Genomic DNA, 15,506 nt, shown 5'->3' with positions numbered 1-15,506 from the left:
AGGTATTGTAGAAAATCCAATCTGCGTTTATATACCTTTCTACCCAACCTTTCAATAAACAAGTTGACAATTTATATATATATATATACTTTACACACAGATAAAGAACATATTATGTATTAACAGACACCTTCCTCCAGTACCTGTTTGCTGGCTCCAATTGCTCAGTAGCTCCACAACAACAGAATGTGTTTTGTCAACTCTACTGCATGTTTCATTGTTTGTTAAAGAAATATGTCTGATGCAACCGTATTCAGAACTCTTACTTTAGCAAAAATCCCATTAATTTAATGAGAAGATGCAAAGACTAGGCCTTATTTATAAAAAGATTAAGACCATATATATGCGTTTGTGCATATGTATATTTAATGTATATATGCATACAACATACATAGGCACACACAAAGAAATTTTTCCTTTTCTTTCCCCTGGCTGATAAGTTAAATGGAAGTTTTGTAAGGAATGCAGGCTTGAATTCCTGCAAGTATTAACCCTGGGTTTCAGCTCTGAATTTGCTCTGATATCTTCTGTTGTTCCTTTATTTTAAAATAGTTCCTCCTAATTTACTGAGGATATTAGGTGTATCAAGCTGAACAAGACAAGAGTCTACTCACATGTATGTATTTTCTCACTTAAAAAAGAAAACACATACCTGTGTTTGCATTTCTTCCTATATCTGTTATGAATCTAAGCATTTTAGCACAGGAAATATTGGACAGTCTCACTCAAAAAGTTTCACCCAGCATGCAACTTACTATTCATTATTATTGTTAAATTGCATGGCTTTATTGTATAGTTTATTATTAAAAGATAGGATTACTCAAGTGCTAACTTCTAATAGAAGTTTGGACAGACGGGGAGGCCAAGGAAAAAAGGTCATGTGGTTATTTGGGTTTGTTGTACATGAAATAAGATGGTTCTTCTGATTATTACAGAAATCTATATCCTCCCTTTTGAACACTAATGAAAACTTTTTAGAAGAAAATATTGAGAGATCTGTACATAATACAGATTTCATAAAACTATAAATTCTTGGCACACTAGTTAGACATATTTAACTTATGTGTGCCTAATCTGTATTTTTACTGGATTTCTCTATCCAAGAGTTCTGCTAGCTATAGATTGCTTCCACGCAGAAACACACGCATCTGGGTGTTAGCATCTGTGCAAGATTTGATCAGTTGCATATTTGCCTGTGAATTTTCAGATGGGGAAAAAAAAATCCTATTTCTTGAGGACTATATAAGGAAATAGTTGAAGTCTTAACATGACATCATATTATTCAGCAGCAGAGTATCAACCTGCATCACCACACAGTACACAGCAACCAGTTGTTTATTTAACATATGGCAGAAAAGTGCCTGCTTCATCAAACTCTACATATAATGATCATCTAAACATTGCTGCTTCTATAGTGCCTTGGAAAAGTTCCCTTTCTGCTCAAAATGATTGAGTGAGGATGACATTATGGGTCTCCAGAGATCAAAATAAGACTTCTCAAAAGAAGAAGAACAATGCACATCTGCTTTATTGTTGAAGGTTGCATAATATCGACCATATCTCAACACCTTTTGGAGTCCTGAAAGACTAGCCCAAAGGAAATACACACCAGGAACAAGATCTTGCATTTCTTTGATGCTTTCAGATTACTCTAAGAGACATAGCCAGAGAGATAAATGTTCATCATCTTGTCCTAAAGGAAGAGAAACATTTTTAAAGAGTCATAATTAATAATAAAGTGACTCATCTTCCTAAGATGCCTGCCTGACATTGAAGACCAAAGTGACTTTGCATTGTTCTGTAACAGTTCCTCCTCGTGAAAATATTACTCTTGCAATATTGCCAAGATTTGTGCCATCCTAAATGGTCAGTCAGTGTGCCAGGTGCCCAATTGGAAGATGCCCAAGGGAAGTTCTTCAACACCACTGGAAGATTTCAAACTTTTTCTCTTGTAAGCCCCCTTCTACTAGTTCTTTCATGCCAAAACCTCTTTTTCCACCTACTCTTTCAAGTTCTTCAGAATCTCAGTCCAGAGCTCACAGATCTGTTGTGGTGCTTTCCATTAACTTTTGTACACTTGGGATATTTCCCCTATTACTTTTTACGCAAATACAAATTGCACAATTAATGACGGTAAATACAAAGCATCTTTAACAGGATGGAAATGGGGTCCATCGATGGTCTCAGATTTCTTTGAGAGGTAGATTACTGAATCAGCATAAAGGCTTTGGTCAATTGAGTTTGAAACACCTAGACAAATTTCCCGAGAATGTGAAGCAAAGTACAAGCTCTCTAATTACTTGAAAATAATTATAGTGCTTTACATTTATATTGCACACTTCTGTCTTGGAGTTGGCCATGGCTTATTGATCCAATAGAGATGTGCAGATCCTTTTTCAGCTAGAGGAAAAAAAACATGACTATTGCCTTTAAAAATTAATCTGTGAAAATAAAAATGCTCCTGACTCCTCCCTCCCTGTTTGTAGCTCCTGGCCACAGAGGATTTTGAGGTGATCACAGGCACACTCTTTCTCCTTGAACTCTCCCTATCTGAAACTTTCCCCCATGATGTAGCTTCCTCATACTTTCTGCAGCTGTAGAGAAAAGAGATGTTTTATGGACTGAATTCATCCTCTCCCATCCCTCCAGGAGTCTCTCACCCAGCTGAAGACTTCATCCCATTTAAGGCCAGAGACCACTGCAGCCAGCCTGGGCTGGCCTCCAGCAGTCCCAGGATCATTTGTGGTATCTACAGCCTCCTCTGGGATGTCACTGGGACTGTGTTTGCTTCTTTTGTTTTGCAGTCTGTTTATTCTTTTTGTTCTGACCATTACACTAATGGTCCCATTTCTGTTCTCTCTAGTCAAATGTCTCAAAGAGCAGTTCGATGAGTTAGGAGAACCATCTTCAGGCACAGCCCTCTCCTTATTGAATTCATACTGCTTGTTCACCTCTGCCAGCCAGAAGTCTGGCATCCAATCTGGCACGGAGCACTTTTCCTTCCCTTATGTACATTAAACATGCTTATTACACTCTAGCTTCCACATCATAACTCAAGTAACTCACCCAATTATACCTCTTTACTTTCTTCTCTTCTTGGAAGCTGAAGTTCACTTCTTTACGATGACTATAAGGCCCAGATCCCAGACTCCTTCCTTGCATGCCAAATGCTGCTGCCAACCTTCTTCCACTTGAAAATAAACATGAACATAACACCCTCATCCAAAAGTGTATTTGTTTCAGAATGCTGATCAGAGAGAAAAGAAATAAATAAATAAAATAAAAAAGAGGAAAGAAAAATCCTTTTAGTCTGTAAAATTCTTCCTGGGATTTGTCCAGTTTATCTCATGTTCTATTCCTTTCTTCCACCAGATCTCTTATGTGACTGAAACCAACAGGACCTCATAATTAAGGAAATGTTTATCAGGTTAAATTACTATGATGTGGTTATTCTACTGTTTAGAATTTTTTAAAATGACAATCTCAGTTTTTCCCTGAAGTAAAATTAAACAAATCTTAATTAAAACAGTTAGACATATATAAATACACATAAACATACACATATATGTATATATATATATATACACACACTGTAACAAATATTTTTCTGATTGTTTTCTGGCTGTAGAAGGTAGCAGATATACAAAAATTAAGAGGTAGTTATACAAGAATCCCATGCTTTGCAACTCTCTGTCACTCGGTGAAATCTTTAGCCCTACATTAAATATCTGGTCTTCCTCTGCAACTTATGGAGAGAATGAAACTACTGGAAATGACTTAAGCACTAATTAAACTCTGTTAGAAGAATGAAAAAATAAGGAGTCTTAAGAAAGTGGGACTCAATAAGTCCCTTCTTGCAAAGATGGTTAAAATGTATCCCTATTGATAAGTGAAACATGGCTAGGAACAATTCTCTGGCCCTCAGACCAGGTCACTTGGTATTTGAATTCCAAGTAGTGCCTCTGTGGTTTGAAAAATATATATTATTTCCTGTGGGGTTTTAGTTCTGAGTATTAGAGATAATATAAATGGTGCAATGTAAATTGTTCAAGTGATATTTTAATAGCATGAAGCACTGTTAGAGTGTGGACTGAGGGCATGGAGGAGTACTTGGGACTGCAGAGATTCTTGGGATAGTGTTGGAGGACTGGAATAGCATGGGATAGAGGGAGCCAAACCAGGTACAATCTAGTGCAGACAGCAGCTTGGAAACAATCAGTGATGGGCACGGCACCCCCAGCCACTGCTGTAGAGAGATCACAGCCAACGCCGTGCCTGGGAGCATGCTGGCAGTCAAACGTGACACTCAAGCTTATGCCCCTCCATGCAGTATGCAGTGGTGGTGTCCACTGCTGCTGGTATCTGCTTCCAGGGGAGAGGCTGTACCATCACACACCCGACCATGCACAAACGACTAGGCTGTTGAAGAAAATAGAAAAGGGTATAGCAGCTGAGTAGAAGATGATTTCTTAACCAGCAAGTTACAGAGCCTTAGCCTTTCCTGCTTTAGTAGCTTAACTGCCTGAAAACAATTCAGCATTCACTGGACTGGCCTTTTCTGCATGTTAAATAATCAACCAAGTCAATACAAGACTAGTCTTAAAGTCTCTGTTTAGAACAAAGATAAAACTGATGACCAAAAAAAAAAAAAAAAAAACACTATAAAAAGATGGAATGAAATAGGACACCAGGTCTGTTTAAATTACATAACATTTCTGGGAATTAAAAGGTCCACGGTGCACTTGAACTGGTTCAAGAACCTCTGAAATAAAGGGGAGAAGACAATAAAGGGCAGAGACAGAATTAATCCAAGAAAGAGGAGGCTTAGTCAATCCAGGAGGAAAATACAGAACATTTTCACAAGTTCAGAAGTAGCAAATTTTCCACTGGAAAGTGGATCGGCTTTAAAATGCTGTTAAGTTATCTAATCTGTCTAACTTCCCACAAAGCTTTTCCTTGTAGTTTTGTCTGTGTACAAAGCTTCTGAGAGAACGAAAACTGAAAAACGAACTTGCACTTCCTAATTTCTGTAAATAATGCATGTTCTTACTCCTTAAAAAATTTTGGGGAGTTAAAACAAATTGAACACATGACATTTTATGAAGTTTTTCCCTTGCACATAATAATTATTCTGGTTTTAACTGATAGAGTCTTATTTAGTTTTATTTATTCACAACGGCAAATTATAGAAATTATTTAAAATGGGAAAGAAATCCCCAGCGAAAACAGATTTCAGGTAAGTCAGTTAGTGTTCTTTGACACTAATATATCTGTGGGCATTACTTGCTATCACTACCTTACATTTCAGCTTGTCCCAGTGCTGCAGTATCTGACCGGTAGGTGTGTTTATGGGCACACTGCTCAGTAGACTACGGAAGAAGGCACGCAAGAAGACTCACGCAAGGTCTTCCTGCGGTGAAAATAAAATCCCACACGTCCATAAATACTGCTAGCTCCCCGATCCTTGCCGAGGATACCTGTGTCGGGGGGCAACTGTAAGATGGGAGTGGGGGATGCTCTGGGGACTGCTCGTCTCGCTTTTGCCGTGCGAGAGGTGCGGGAGAGGGTGGGACCCCCTGGGACCTCCCGGGACCGCTGTGCTCGATGGGGGGTACACCGGCCCGTGGTGGGGCAGGGCAGGAGGAGAAGACCACGGAGGATTTCTGGCCGTGGCCGCGACGTGCGTGAGCCACCTGGGGGACGGCGCGGGGGCGGTTTTAGGCTCCTGCAGCCGCTCGTCCGGAAGCCGGCGGGACAGCAAGGACGAAGCCCTGCTTCCTCTCGGCAGCGCTGGGAGCTGAGCCTTAGAGCCCTCTAGTGAGATTTCTCGGAGCGGATCTCCCCCTCCGGCCCTCCGGGGACGGCCTCGACGCCGCCCGGGTTCGGGGGCCGGTTTGCTTCGGATAGGGGAGCCGAAAATCCCACTGGCATGGCAGGAGGCGGCTCGGGGTCTGTTTCCCTCGGGGCGACGCCCTCCCGGCGCCCCGACCCCCGCCCAGAAGTGCCCCGACCCTCCCCAAGCCCCAGGGGTCCCCCAGCCCGAGGGCGGGGGTCGCACGGCCACCAAGCGGGGGACAGGCACGGCCAAGGCCCTGAAGATGTCAGCTGCTTGGGGAGGGAGGGGAGAAGGATAGGAAGGGCGGCCTGTTCCTAAAAATACTCCCCGGTTACATCCCCGTGAGCCAGGGATGGAGATGGTAACAAAAATGCCTTGAATCAGTAGGAGCAGCGAACAATCTTCGTGCTTTTCCTCATCATCTTGGAATAATCAGTGGAATTAACTGAGGTCGAGGAAACAGGCTCTTGGGTTAGTTGTGGGAGGCTGTGAGAATAGGGGGCAGCCATTAAAAGAAACCTGATCGCTATTCATCAACTCGGAAGAGGGGAAAGGAGGAGGAAAAAAAAAAAAAAGACCTTCGTGGCTCGAGCTCATACCAACCTGGTCTATCTCTGATCAAGAAGATCCCTGGAAACAAGAAGTTTACAAATATTGTCAAATTGATGCTTGTAGTGTGATTTAAATTGTCAATCCTGCAGAAGCCCACCAGAACTTTGGACGCAGTGCCCTGCATTTCTGGCTAGTTATTGCCAATCCCCTAAGGCGGAAAGCTCCCTCTCCTTATTTTAACCATATGTGCCTTTTGTTGTTGTTGTTGTCTTGTCTGTAAAGCTCTCCGCTCACTCCCCCCGTGCCGCGGAGCATCCGAGGCGCTGCCCGCGGCCGGCAGCGGGGCGAGGGCTGGCTGGGCTCCGGCCGCCCCCCGACGGGTGTCCCACCGCCGCGGGACCGGAGCCTGGCTGTGGGGTGGGGGGAGAACCCCAAATTAATGTTGGTGCTGGGGGTGAGGGTGAAGGAAGCTAAACCCTGAGCCCCCCGCCCGAGATCGAGAAGGGGTAATGCGAAGGTAGCGGGCCGGCGGGGGGGGCGGCTGTAGGGTTTGTGGGGAGCACGGGAGGCTGCAGAGCCTTGAGAGGGGGGCACGGAGCCGCAAGGTCCCCCGAGACCCCCTCGGACAGCCCTCCGAAGCCGTCCATCTCCCTGAAAAATGCGCAGCCGCTGCTCGGGACCCCCCGCCCGGGCACCCCGGCGCCCCCGCCCCGCCCGGCCCCTCTCTTAGCATAATCGAGTTACCCGCTACATAGCTGGCATCCTCGGCGGCTCCCCCCGAGGAACAGCGCGCAGCTCGCTGCAAAAAGCTTCCAGTTACTCCTCTCGCCCCAAATCACAGAACAACAAGCTATTGTTGTTTGTCTTAATTTCGTTATTCGCGGTGATCCCGGTCATGTTTTCATTTTCAGTCGGGGCAGGATCTCGGGCTCTCTACGTGCCATCTGCGATGGGCCAGAGCTCGTTTTGTTTTGAAACAAAACGCTGAATTCAATACACGCGGGAATAAAGCGCACGGGGGTGGGGAGGGGGGCTGCAAACTGCCGCCGTGGGGCCCGAAACGTGTGCGATGGGGTGCCCGGGAAGGGAGGGGGTGAAAGAGGAGGGGGAACGGACACGACACGCAGGCCTGGGATCCTGGCAAGGGTCTTTACGATTTATAAAAAAGATAGCAGGAAGAGCAGGTCAACTGCTGGAGGGTTTCGTCCACGTCAAAGTCGCCTGGTTTTAAAGGGAAGGCATATTGTGTTCAAACCCCTTTCCCCCCCCCTCCAAAAAAAAAAAAAAAGGAAAAAATGAAAAAAGGAAATAAACGAAAACTTGGAATTGTTTGTCGCTTGCTCTCCCTACAGTCCCTGCCGCAGTAGTGGGCACGTGTGGGCAAGAGGTGGGGATTGTGGGGTTTGTCATTTGCTCGCTACCAGCGCCGAGAAAAGCGTCTCACCGACAGCCTCCGTCTCCCTCCCTCCGTCCCCACGCAGGGAGCTGAGGCCGACGGCAGGAGCGTGAGTGTCATGCGTGTCGTGGGGGCTTGCCATCGCCACAGCCACCGCTCTGCCTCCTGCCTCCCCCGGTGCCCCCCAAGCACAGCCGGAGGTGTTTATGCCTGTGTGAAAGGGATAAGCTGCGGGGCATGGGAGGGGGGCACAGGGGCCGCAGTCGGGGGGACGCGGGGAAGGCTGCAGGCAGGAGGCTGGGAGGCTCAGTTGCTCTGTCACGGAAGCGGTGCGGGCCCGCAGCCTCCCGTGCAGGCTGCTGTCTCGAAGGAGACGGTGGAGGCACCGCCGAGAGGGAGATTCTCAGATAACCGCAGCGTTGTCCTGGCACTCATTTATGGACACAAGGCAGTAACGTGCAATGAAAAGTTCCCAGGAAGCGACACGCTCAGCCCCCCCTTCCCTCAGCAAGTCCTCGCCCTGGTTAATAACGGGAGCGTTACGAGAGAAAAAACGACTTTTTTATTTTCCTCCTATTTCACAGCCTTTTGCGGTGACGCTGCCGGTCCCGCACGTTGCCTGGTGCTCGGCAGCGACTTCCCGGAGGGGCCAGACCTCTGCTGAGGGTGCCCTGCGGACAGTCACACCGCTTCCCCGGCCGGGACTGGGATGAACCCGGGGCTCCTGCGCCGGGCACGGCGGGGCCGGGCGCCAGCAGCGCCGGGCGCAAGTTTGGGGCAGCCCAGAAAAGCCTTTGGCTGCGGCTGCACGAAGACACCCCGGAAAACGTTCCCGTCGGACCTGGGGCAAACGTTACCAGACGATTGCCTCTTGCTCTGAAACATAACTGCAGTGAACGAGCTCTTTTGCACATGCCAGAAAAGCTAGTCGCCTGATCGTTTGATTCCCCCGCAACTTGACTCGCCCCGTGCCGGGGCTCCGCAGCCACTATCTGCTCCCTCTTATAGCACTAATAGGAAGACTTTTCTTGCCCCAAAGTTAAAAGCAGTTACAGAGCATTGGGATCCAGCTGCCCCTAATTTGCAGTCGCTCTGGGAAGCGGCGACACACGCCGCCCGGCCACCGCCGCCCAAAGTGAAAGCGTCTGCGGAGGGGCTTGCGTGTAGGGTCCGTACTCACATTTTAGGGAGCTAAGAAGAGACTTTCTCAGAGCTCCGTCCACGCAACAGGTTTTGACATCTCCTTTCCGGCTAGGGCGAACAGCTGCTCCCATTCAGCCTCCGCCGCTGTGGTTCTGAGATAGAAGGAGAGGAAGCGGAGTCAGGTAGATCCCCGATAAACGTGCAGCGACAGAGCGCGGTAGCACGGAGGCGGGAGGGGAGCCCAGACCTCAGCAGCTCTTTTGTCTTTTGCCACGGCCCCGGCCGCCGAGGGGAGCGGGACGGAGCCGGATTCTCCCTTCCGAAAGACGCCCGGAGTGAGCGCAGAGGTCGGGGATGGGAGAGGGGATCCGTGCTTCCCGGGGGTAGGAGACGGGATCTGTGCTTCCCTCGCCGTGTCTGTTCGGAGGAACATTTTTAAAGCGGATCCTCTCTCCCACCCCGCGGCCGTCCGCTGCGGCCCCAGCTGCGCCCCATCCTCCGCTGCGGCTGAGCGGGAAGCGCGGAGAGTGGGACGTGATCGTTTCCAAACAAGCACGCTTTGAATCCCGCAGGAATCGGCCAGCGGCAAGGCGCTGAGCGGCCGAGTGCTAATTCTGCTCGGAGGGGAGGGAGCCTGGAGCACGGGGGCTTTACGGACCCGCCACCGACGTTCCCAAATTCGTTGGAAACGAATGCCCTGCAGAGGAAGCCCCCGCTTTGCTCTGCGCCCCCGGGCGAGCCGAGGCGGTGGCCGCCCGCTTCCCACGGCTTCTGCACGGCTGCAAAGAGGCTCGCACAGGTAGGCAGGCACCGGGCTTCCGAAACGGAGCTCACCCGAAAAACTCCGCACGCAGCCGGTGGGTGCGCACAGGCGCCCCGACGGGCCGGGCTCTGGCCGCGGCGGAGCCTCTGCCCCCCTTCGGGCCCGGCTCCCTCCCCCGGGGGGCTTCGCCCGCCGCTCCTCGGCCTTGCCAGCCCCCGGCCCGGCCGCTCCGCAGGGCCCGGGGGCTCCGGAGGGTCGGGCTGCGGGGCGGGGAGTCGTGGCCGGGGCTTCCGAGGCCTCACCGAGCCCCGGAGGCGCAGGAGAGCAGCTGGCGGGCTGTCAGAAAGGTGGGAGCGCACGACGGCAGAGCCGTGCTGGTGGGGCTGCAAATGGCGTCGGAAGAGCTTGCTGGCAGTTGTGTTATTTCTCCCCCAAAACAGAACATTTCGGGCCGTGAAATCAGCCCTGGGGCCACGCACGGCGGCGGGGAGCATCCGAGGGGCACCCCCGAGCGCTTTCACCTGGGCTCCCCCCGGCGCCTGCAGCCGACCCCCGAGGGCGCTTCCCCAGGGGAAGCCGGCTCTCGCTTCGTCCACACCGAGGGGACGGGAAAGAACAGGGGGTGACAAGGGGCCGCGCGGTCACGCCGAGTGTCCCCGACTTTTACGCGTGTCCCCCGGGGCGCAGCACCCCAGCACAGGGCTGGAAGCGGAGCAAAAACCGACGCCGGGGTCCGGCGGGGAGAGGCGAGCGGCGGGGCCAGGCGGGCACGGCTCGGGCCCTACCGGCAGCCGGTCCCCGCTCCGGGCAGGTACGGCCGGCCTGTAACGGGATCCCAGGTGGGAACAGGGTCCCTATTGTACGCGGGAGGCCCCTTCCCCAGAAAGCTCGCCGCCAGTTGCTGCTGGGCGCTGGGGAGGGGGCGAGGCAGCGCCTGTAGCAGGGAACTCGCCGCGAGGGCCGGGGCCAGGGGGTTCCCCCCGACGGGACCGGCGGGGCCCCGACGGGGCGGCGGCTCCCCGCTCCCCCGCTGCCGGTGGGTGCCCGCAGCGTCAATCACGGCGACAATTTCTCCCTCGCTAGCTAATATCTCAGCTCGCAGGGCCGCCTCTGAGTGGATCTGAGCAATCTGTCAAGCCAGCCGGGGAGCCACCTCAAAACAGATCGGGTTACCCCTGATTGACAGCGTCACCATGGCAAATAATTTGACTAAAACTATTGTCTTCTCCTGGCAGTCCCCGGGTCAGATAACCGGACCAATCACAGCGCGGATAATCACTTTTCATGCCAGCTTAGAATAATATTATTAAAAAAAAGGGGGAGAGAGAGAGAGAAAGAAAGGGGGGAAAAACTCCGAGAGGGAGAGGAGAGAGGGAGCGGGACTTTACCACTATATTATGTGGGATCTTTCGGCGGAGGGGGGTGGGGGGGAAGCAGGGAGATCCCAAACCGGCGGCCGAGGGGGGTGGGGGTGGGAGAGCCGCGGCCGCTGCGAGCGCTGCAGATAGGAGACAAAAGAGGCACAAAGTTCCTCTCGCAACTCGGACTTACAAAAAGGAGGCGGCCGGGGGAAAACGCCCTCCGCGCTCGGGCTCCCGAGGCTTTCTCCTCGCTCCTCGCCTTTTTTAAGCCGTTGCCTCGCCGGGGCCGGGCGCCGCCGATGGCCGCGGCCCCCCGCGCCCGGCCGTGACCCCCGCCGGGCCCCGCCGGGCGCCGCCGCCCCGGGGCCGGCCCCGCATGCCGGGCGCTGCCCGCCGCCCCGCGCCGCTCCCCTCTATGCGGCCGTAGGGTGCGCGGCGGGGCAGGGCTCACCATGTCGATGCTCCCGACTTTTGGCTTCACCCAAGAGCAAGTGGCCTGCGTCTGCGAGGTGCTCCAGCAAGGCGGCAACATCGAGCGGCTGGGGCGGTTCCTCTGGTCCCTCCCTGCGTGCGAGCACCTCCACAAAAACGAGAGCGTCCTGAAGGCCAAGGCCGTGGTGGCCTTCCACCGGGGCAACTTCCGCGAGCTCTACAAGATCCTGGAGAGCCACCAGTTCTCGGCGCACAACCACCCCAAGCTGCAGCAGCTCTGGCTCAAGGCGCACTACATCGAGGCGGAGAAGCTGCGGGGGCGACCCCTAGGGGCGGTGGGCAAGTACCGGGTGCGCCGCAAGTTCCCGCTGCCCCGCTCCATCTGGGACGGCGAGGAGACCAGCTACTGCTTCAAGGAGAAGAGCCGCAGCGTCCTCCGCGAGTGGTACGCCCACAACCCCTACCCGTCCCCCCGCGAGAAGCGGGAGCTGGCCGAGGCCACCGGCCTCACCACCACCCAGGTCAGCAACTGGTTCAAGAACCGCCGGCAGCGGGACCGAGCGGCCGAGGCCAAGGAAAGGTACGGCTCCCGCCCGCGCCCGCGGGCCCCCGGCTCCGCTGCTCGCCCCCAGCTCCGCGGAGGCCGCCCCGACGGCGCGCCCGGGGCCTCCGGGGTGGAGGAGCCGGGAGACAGACGGGCCAGGGCCGTGGGTGCTCCACGCGTGTCCGGGATCAGCAGAGGGGAAGGAAGCTCCCGGAGAGGCGGCCGAGCCCCTTGACCAGCCGAGGGGTGGCCGGGGGGGCGGCGGGGGACCCGTGCCGTCGGGGCGCGTCCTTGCGGGCTGCCCGCTGTCGAAAGGGAGCGGCGGGGCGAGGGAATAAGGCGGGGGGAGCGCTGCGAAGGGCGCCCCCAAAATGTGCGCCCTGCAGCTCGGCCCGCTCACGGGCGGACGGGGAGAGAAGGCAGAGCTCTCTGCCCTTGCTCGTGAAATCTCGCCTCGGCTTCACTACCCAGCGCGGTGCTCACGCATGCATATTTATATATAATATCTCCTCATACCGACCGTGGCTCCGAGACTGTGCTTTTCTCGTTGAATTGAGGGAAGGGGCCGTTAATTGCCGGCAGAAGTTAATGCCTACGTACTCGGGAGGACTTTGCCGTCAGCCGGCCCAGTGTCTAAAGGACGGGCCGAGGAAGCGAAAAGCGTGTCCCAGCTGCGCTGCGCCTCCTTCCCAGCTCGCTCGATCTGCTCGTATGGCCTGCGCGGTTAATTAACAGATTATTAGAAATCTCCCGCACCTCCGTGCCACGGAGGACACGGCATTTTGCTTTTCTGCCTATCGAGGTTTGGAAAAGGCGAGCGCCGCGGCCGCGCAGCTGTGCAGCCCGGCAGGTTCGGGCTCCGCACAGATTTGCTCCACGCATTTCCCCAAACGGTGCTAGCGCTTTAATTTTCTTTCAAATCCCCGCAAGTGTTGGTTTTACGAGATGTTAGAGATCCTTTTTATTGCTGATAGCAGGGACTCACCTTCGCATATCTAAAGGAAATGAAGGTTACACTTATTCCATTCTTTTTTTTTTTTTCCCGAGGAATCAAATTTTAAAGGTCTCCAGAGACGAATAAGATTTTTGACATTGAAAAATACACTCAAACTAATATTACACTCAAGGCGTTGGAAAACAGACTGTTCCTGGGATTGCCATTCACCCAAGCAACTTGTTCAAGCAGAGCTTTCTTTTCAATTTTTACTTTCTTTTTATTTTTTTTTGCCGTAGTGTGGCTCAAGCCACATCCTGCGGCCCTTACCGAGCAAAAAATGTCGGCGCAATGGCCACCCCTTCCCTCGAGCAAATCCTGCGGAATCGGGCCCCTCTGCCAGACAGCGTTTTCAAGGCTTCCGCAGAAGCTTTTGAATCCACTTAAAACGCCTTCAGTATTTCAGGCAGGGCTGTGTCTACAAGGCTGCTACGTCTAAAAGCCGAGTTAGCCTTGACGGGATGGTCGCCCCCTCTCCATCTTACCCTTCTTATTAAAAAAAATTTTTTTTTTTTGTTAATTCCCTTTTTTGAACGGGCTTGGCAAGCCTCCAGCGATTTCTCGGTGTTTACCCGGGGGTGCCTCCCGGCACACTGTGCCGCCTTGCCCAGCCAGGTAGGCGGCTTGGGCTCGGGGCTCCCCCCACAGGGAGCGGGGCCCCCCCGGGCTGCGCCCTCCGCGCCGGGAACGGCGGCTCGAGTGGGGGAGAGCAGCCAGGGCTCGGGAAATAAGCGAGTTAACTCTGTTTGCTCGCCTTATCTTCCATATCGGGCTATGCTTTGAGCTTGGGGCGAGGGGGTGGAAATGTCTGGTTACTAAAGTGAAAGGCAGGCTGGTGCTGGGCCGCAGCACGGAGCAATCTTGCGTGCAGCCGCCTCGCCTTGGCCTTGCTTCTCTTCAGCACGGGGAGCAGTTTTCAAGTGTGAAAGCCTTTTTTTTTTTTTTTAATGCCTTCCTCTTCCCTTCCTCCCCCCCTTCCTCCCTCCCCACGCCGTGTAAACGCTTTGCGATAGACGGAGGCAGAAAATGACGTTTTGGCAAAGTGACACTTTCCGCCGGGCTAGTGGGAGACTCTTGTTTACAAGCTCGGCGGCCCTTGGCCCTTTGTGCCAGACGAAGAGGCCCGGGAGGTTTGCAGAGTTTGGGAAGCCGCCGGTCCTGCATCCCCCCGGTGACTTCCCTCCCTCTTTTGTGTTTCCTATAGGGAAAACAACGAGAATTCCAACTCCAACAGCCACAACCCGCTCTCGGCGTCAATGAACGGGAATAAGACAGTTTTGGGGAGCTCAGAGGACGAGAAGACGCCGTCAGGGACCCCGGATCACAACTCCTCCAGCCCCGCGCTGCTTCTCAGCTCCAACCCCGGGCTGCAGCCCCTGCACGGCCTGGGCCACCCCCAGGGCCCCAGCGCCATCCCCGTGCCCAGCGCCGACCCCATGCACCACCACAGCTTGCAGGACTCCATCCTCAACCCCATGTCATCCAACCTGGTCGATCTGGGCTCTTAAAACCGTGTACACGCTCCCTCCTTCGCGCCTCCTTTACTCATGTATTTTTTTTTCCTTAATCTTACCAGAGACTTTTTGAAAGCGATGACAAACTCCTTAGTGGAAGTGTTGTGTGCCCTTTGGCAGCAGGCTGGCTGCAGGTTTGGAAGGCGTTGGACTCGTCTGTGGGCAATAATGGTGTAAAAAGCCTGGAGGGTTGCTTAAAGCTGGTCTCAGACAGGGACGGGCTGTCGGACAGGGCCCGTGGCTTTCATGCCAGGCCGTAACGCGGTGCGGTGGGGCAGCTCTTCCCAGCCTTGATTTTCCAAATCTCCCGGTGGTGTTGCTTTGTCGCCCAGCCTGTGGGTGAAGACGCACATTGTAATTTTTTTTGGGGGGGTGGGGAGGACGGGAGAGCGCAAGGCCACTGTTTACATGCCTGTTGGGAAGTTTCGCATCGCTTCCGCTATCCTATTGTAGTTATGTATCCGTGGCAGGTGTACGATGTACAATTTCAACTAAGAATACAAAAGCTGTAGTCAAGTTATAGCAGCGACACGCTCTAGGCAGACTCTGTAACTTTCTTGTAGCTGATGCTATGCAGAGAGGCGGCTTCTTCGGCCTTGTCCATGTGGTGCTTTCGCCATTTGCTGTGTGGGAAAGGAAGCAATGGCCCGAGCCCGGCCCCAGCAGAAGGGGGGGGGGGGGGGGGGCAGATGCTGCCCGCGGCATTCACCGGGGGCAGGAGCGGGCTCTGAGAGAAGAGGATCTGCTGCTCGAGTTTAGACTTAAACGACAGTATCAACAGCAAGTCACCCGACCTTAGTTTTGTTTATTGTTTATATTATGTGAATACATTCTTTGGAAAATATTTCTGCTTTTATTTTATAATAAAATTTAGAAATCTAGCTCGGCGTGCACTTGCATCACTCGCCTGTGGGATGCGTTTGGGCTCAGCCCGGCTGGCAGCAGACCCGCGGGGCTAGGGCAGCTCGGTG

At 53.1% G+C, this 15,506-nt stretch overlaps 1 protein-coding gene and 1 non-coding gene across 3 annotated transcripts; one reads left to right on the top strand and one right to left on the bottom strand.

The window, feature by feature from the left end:
- Nucleotides 1–1,510: 1,510 nt before the first annotated feature.
- Nucleotides 1,511–10,847, bottom strand: LOC125182034 (uncharacterized). 2 transcript variants are annotated; one of them, XR_010830166.1, is made up of 5 exons: nt 9,762–10,847; nt 9,175–9,344; nt 7,133–9,079; nt 3,067–3,247; nt 1,511–2,400 (listed from the first exon to the last, which is right to left on the bottom strand). It is a non-coding gene; the product is annotated as an uncharacterized protein (transcript). The 2 variants fall into 2 exon arrangements; XR_010830165.1 differs by having other exon boundaries at nt 1,511–1,693.
- Nucleotides 10,848–11,104: 257 nt separating this feature from the next.
- Nucleotides 11,105–15,416, top strand: SIX2 (SIX homeobox 2). Its single transcript, XM_048057666.2, has 2 exons — nt 11,105–12,063; nt 14,226–15,416. The coding sequence occupies exons 1-2, from the start codon at nt 11,504–11,506 to the stop codon at nt 14,527–14,529; spliced, it is 864 nt and encodes a 287-aa protein (XP_047913623.1). The 5' UTR covers nt 11,105–11,503; the 3' UTR covers nt 14,530–15,416.
- Nucleotides 15,417–15,506: the final 90 nt, after the last annotated feature.

This window comes from Anser cygnoides, chromosome 3 (genome assembly GCF_040182565.1).
Source record: "Anser cygnoides isolate HZ-2024a breed goose chromosome 3, Taihu_goose_T2T_genome, whole genome shotgun sequence".
Classification (NCBI taxonomy): Eukaryota; Metazoa; Chordata; class Aves; order Anseriformes; family Anatidae; genus Anser; species Anser cygnoides.
Note: the sequence above shows the minus strand (reverse complement) of the source record. Positions and strands in the feature narration are given on the sequence as shown.

Bases quoted from the DNA above. Each gene is read 5' to 3' on its own strand.
- SIX2 (XM_048057666.2), top strand. From the start codon at position 11,504: ATGTCGATGCTCCCGACTTTTGGCTTCACCCAAGAGCAAGTGGCCTGC. The intron at 12,064-14,225 runs GTACGGCTCCCG...TGTTTCCTATAG, and splicing joins GCGGCCGAGGCCAAGGAAAG to GGAAAACAACGAGAATTCCA.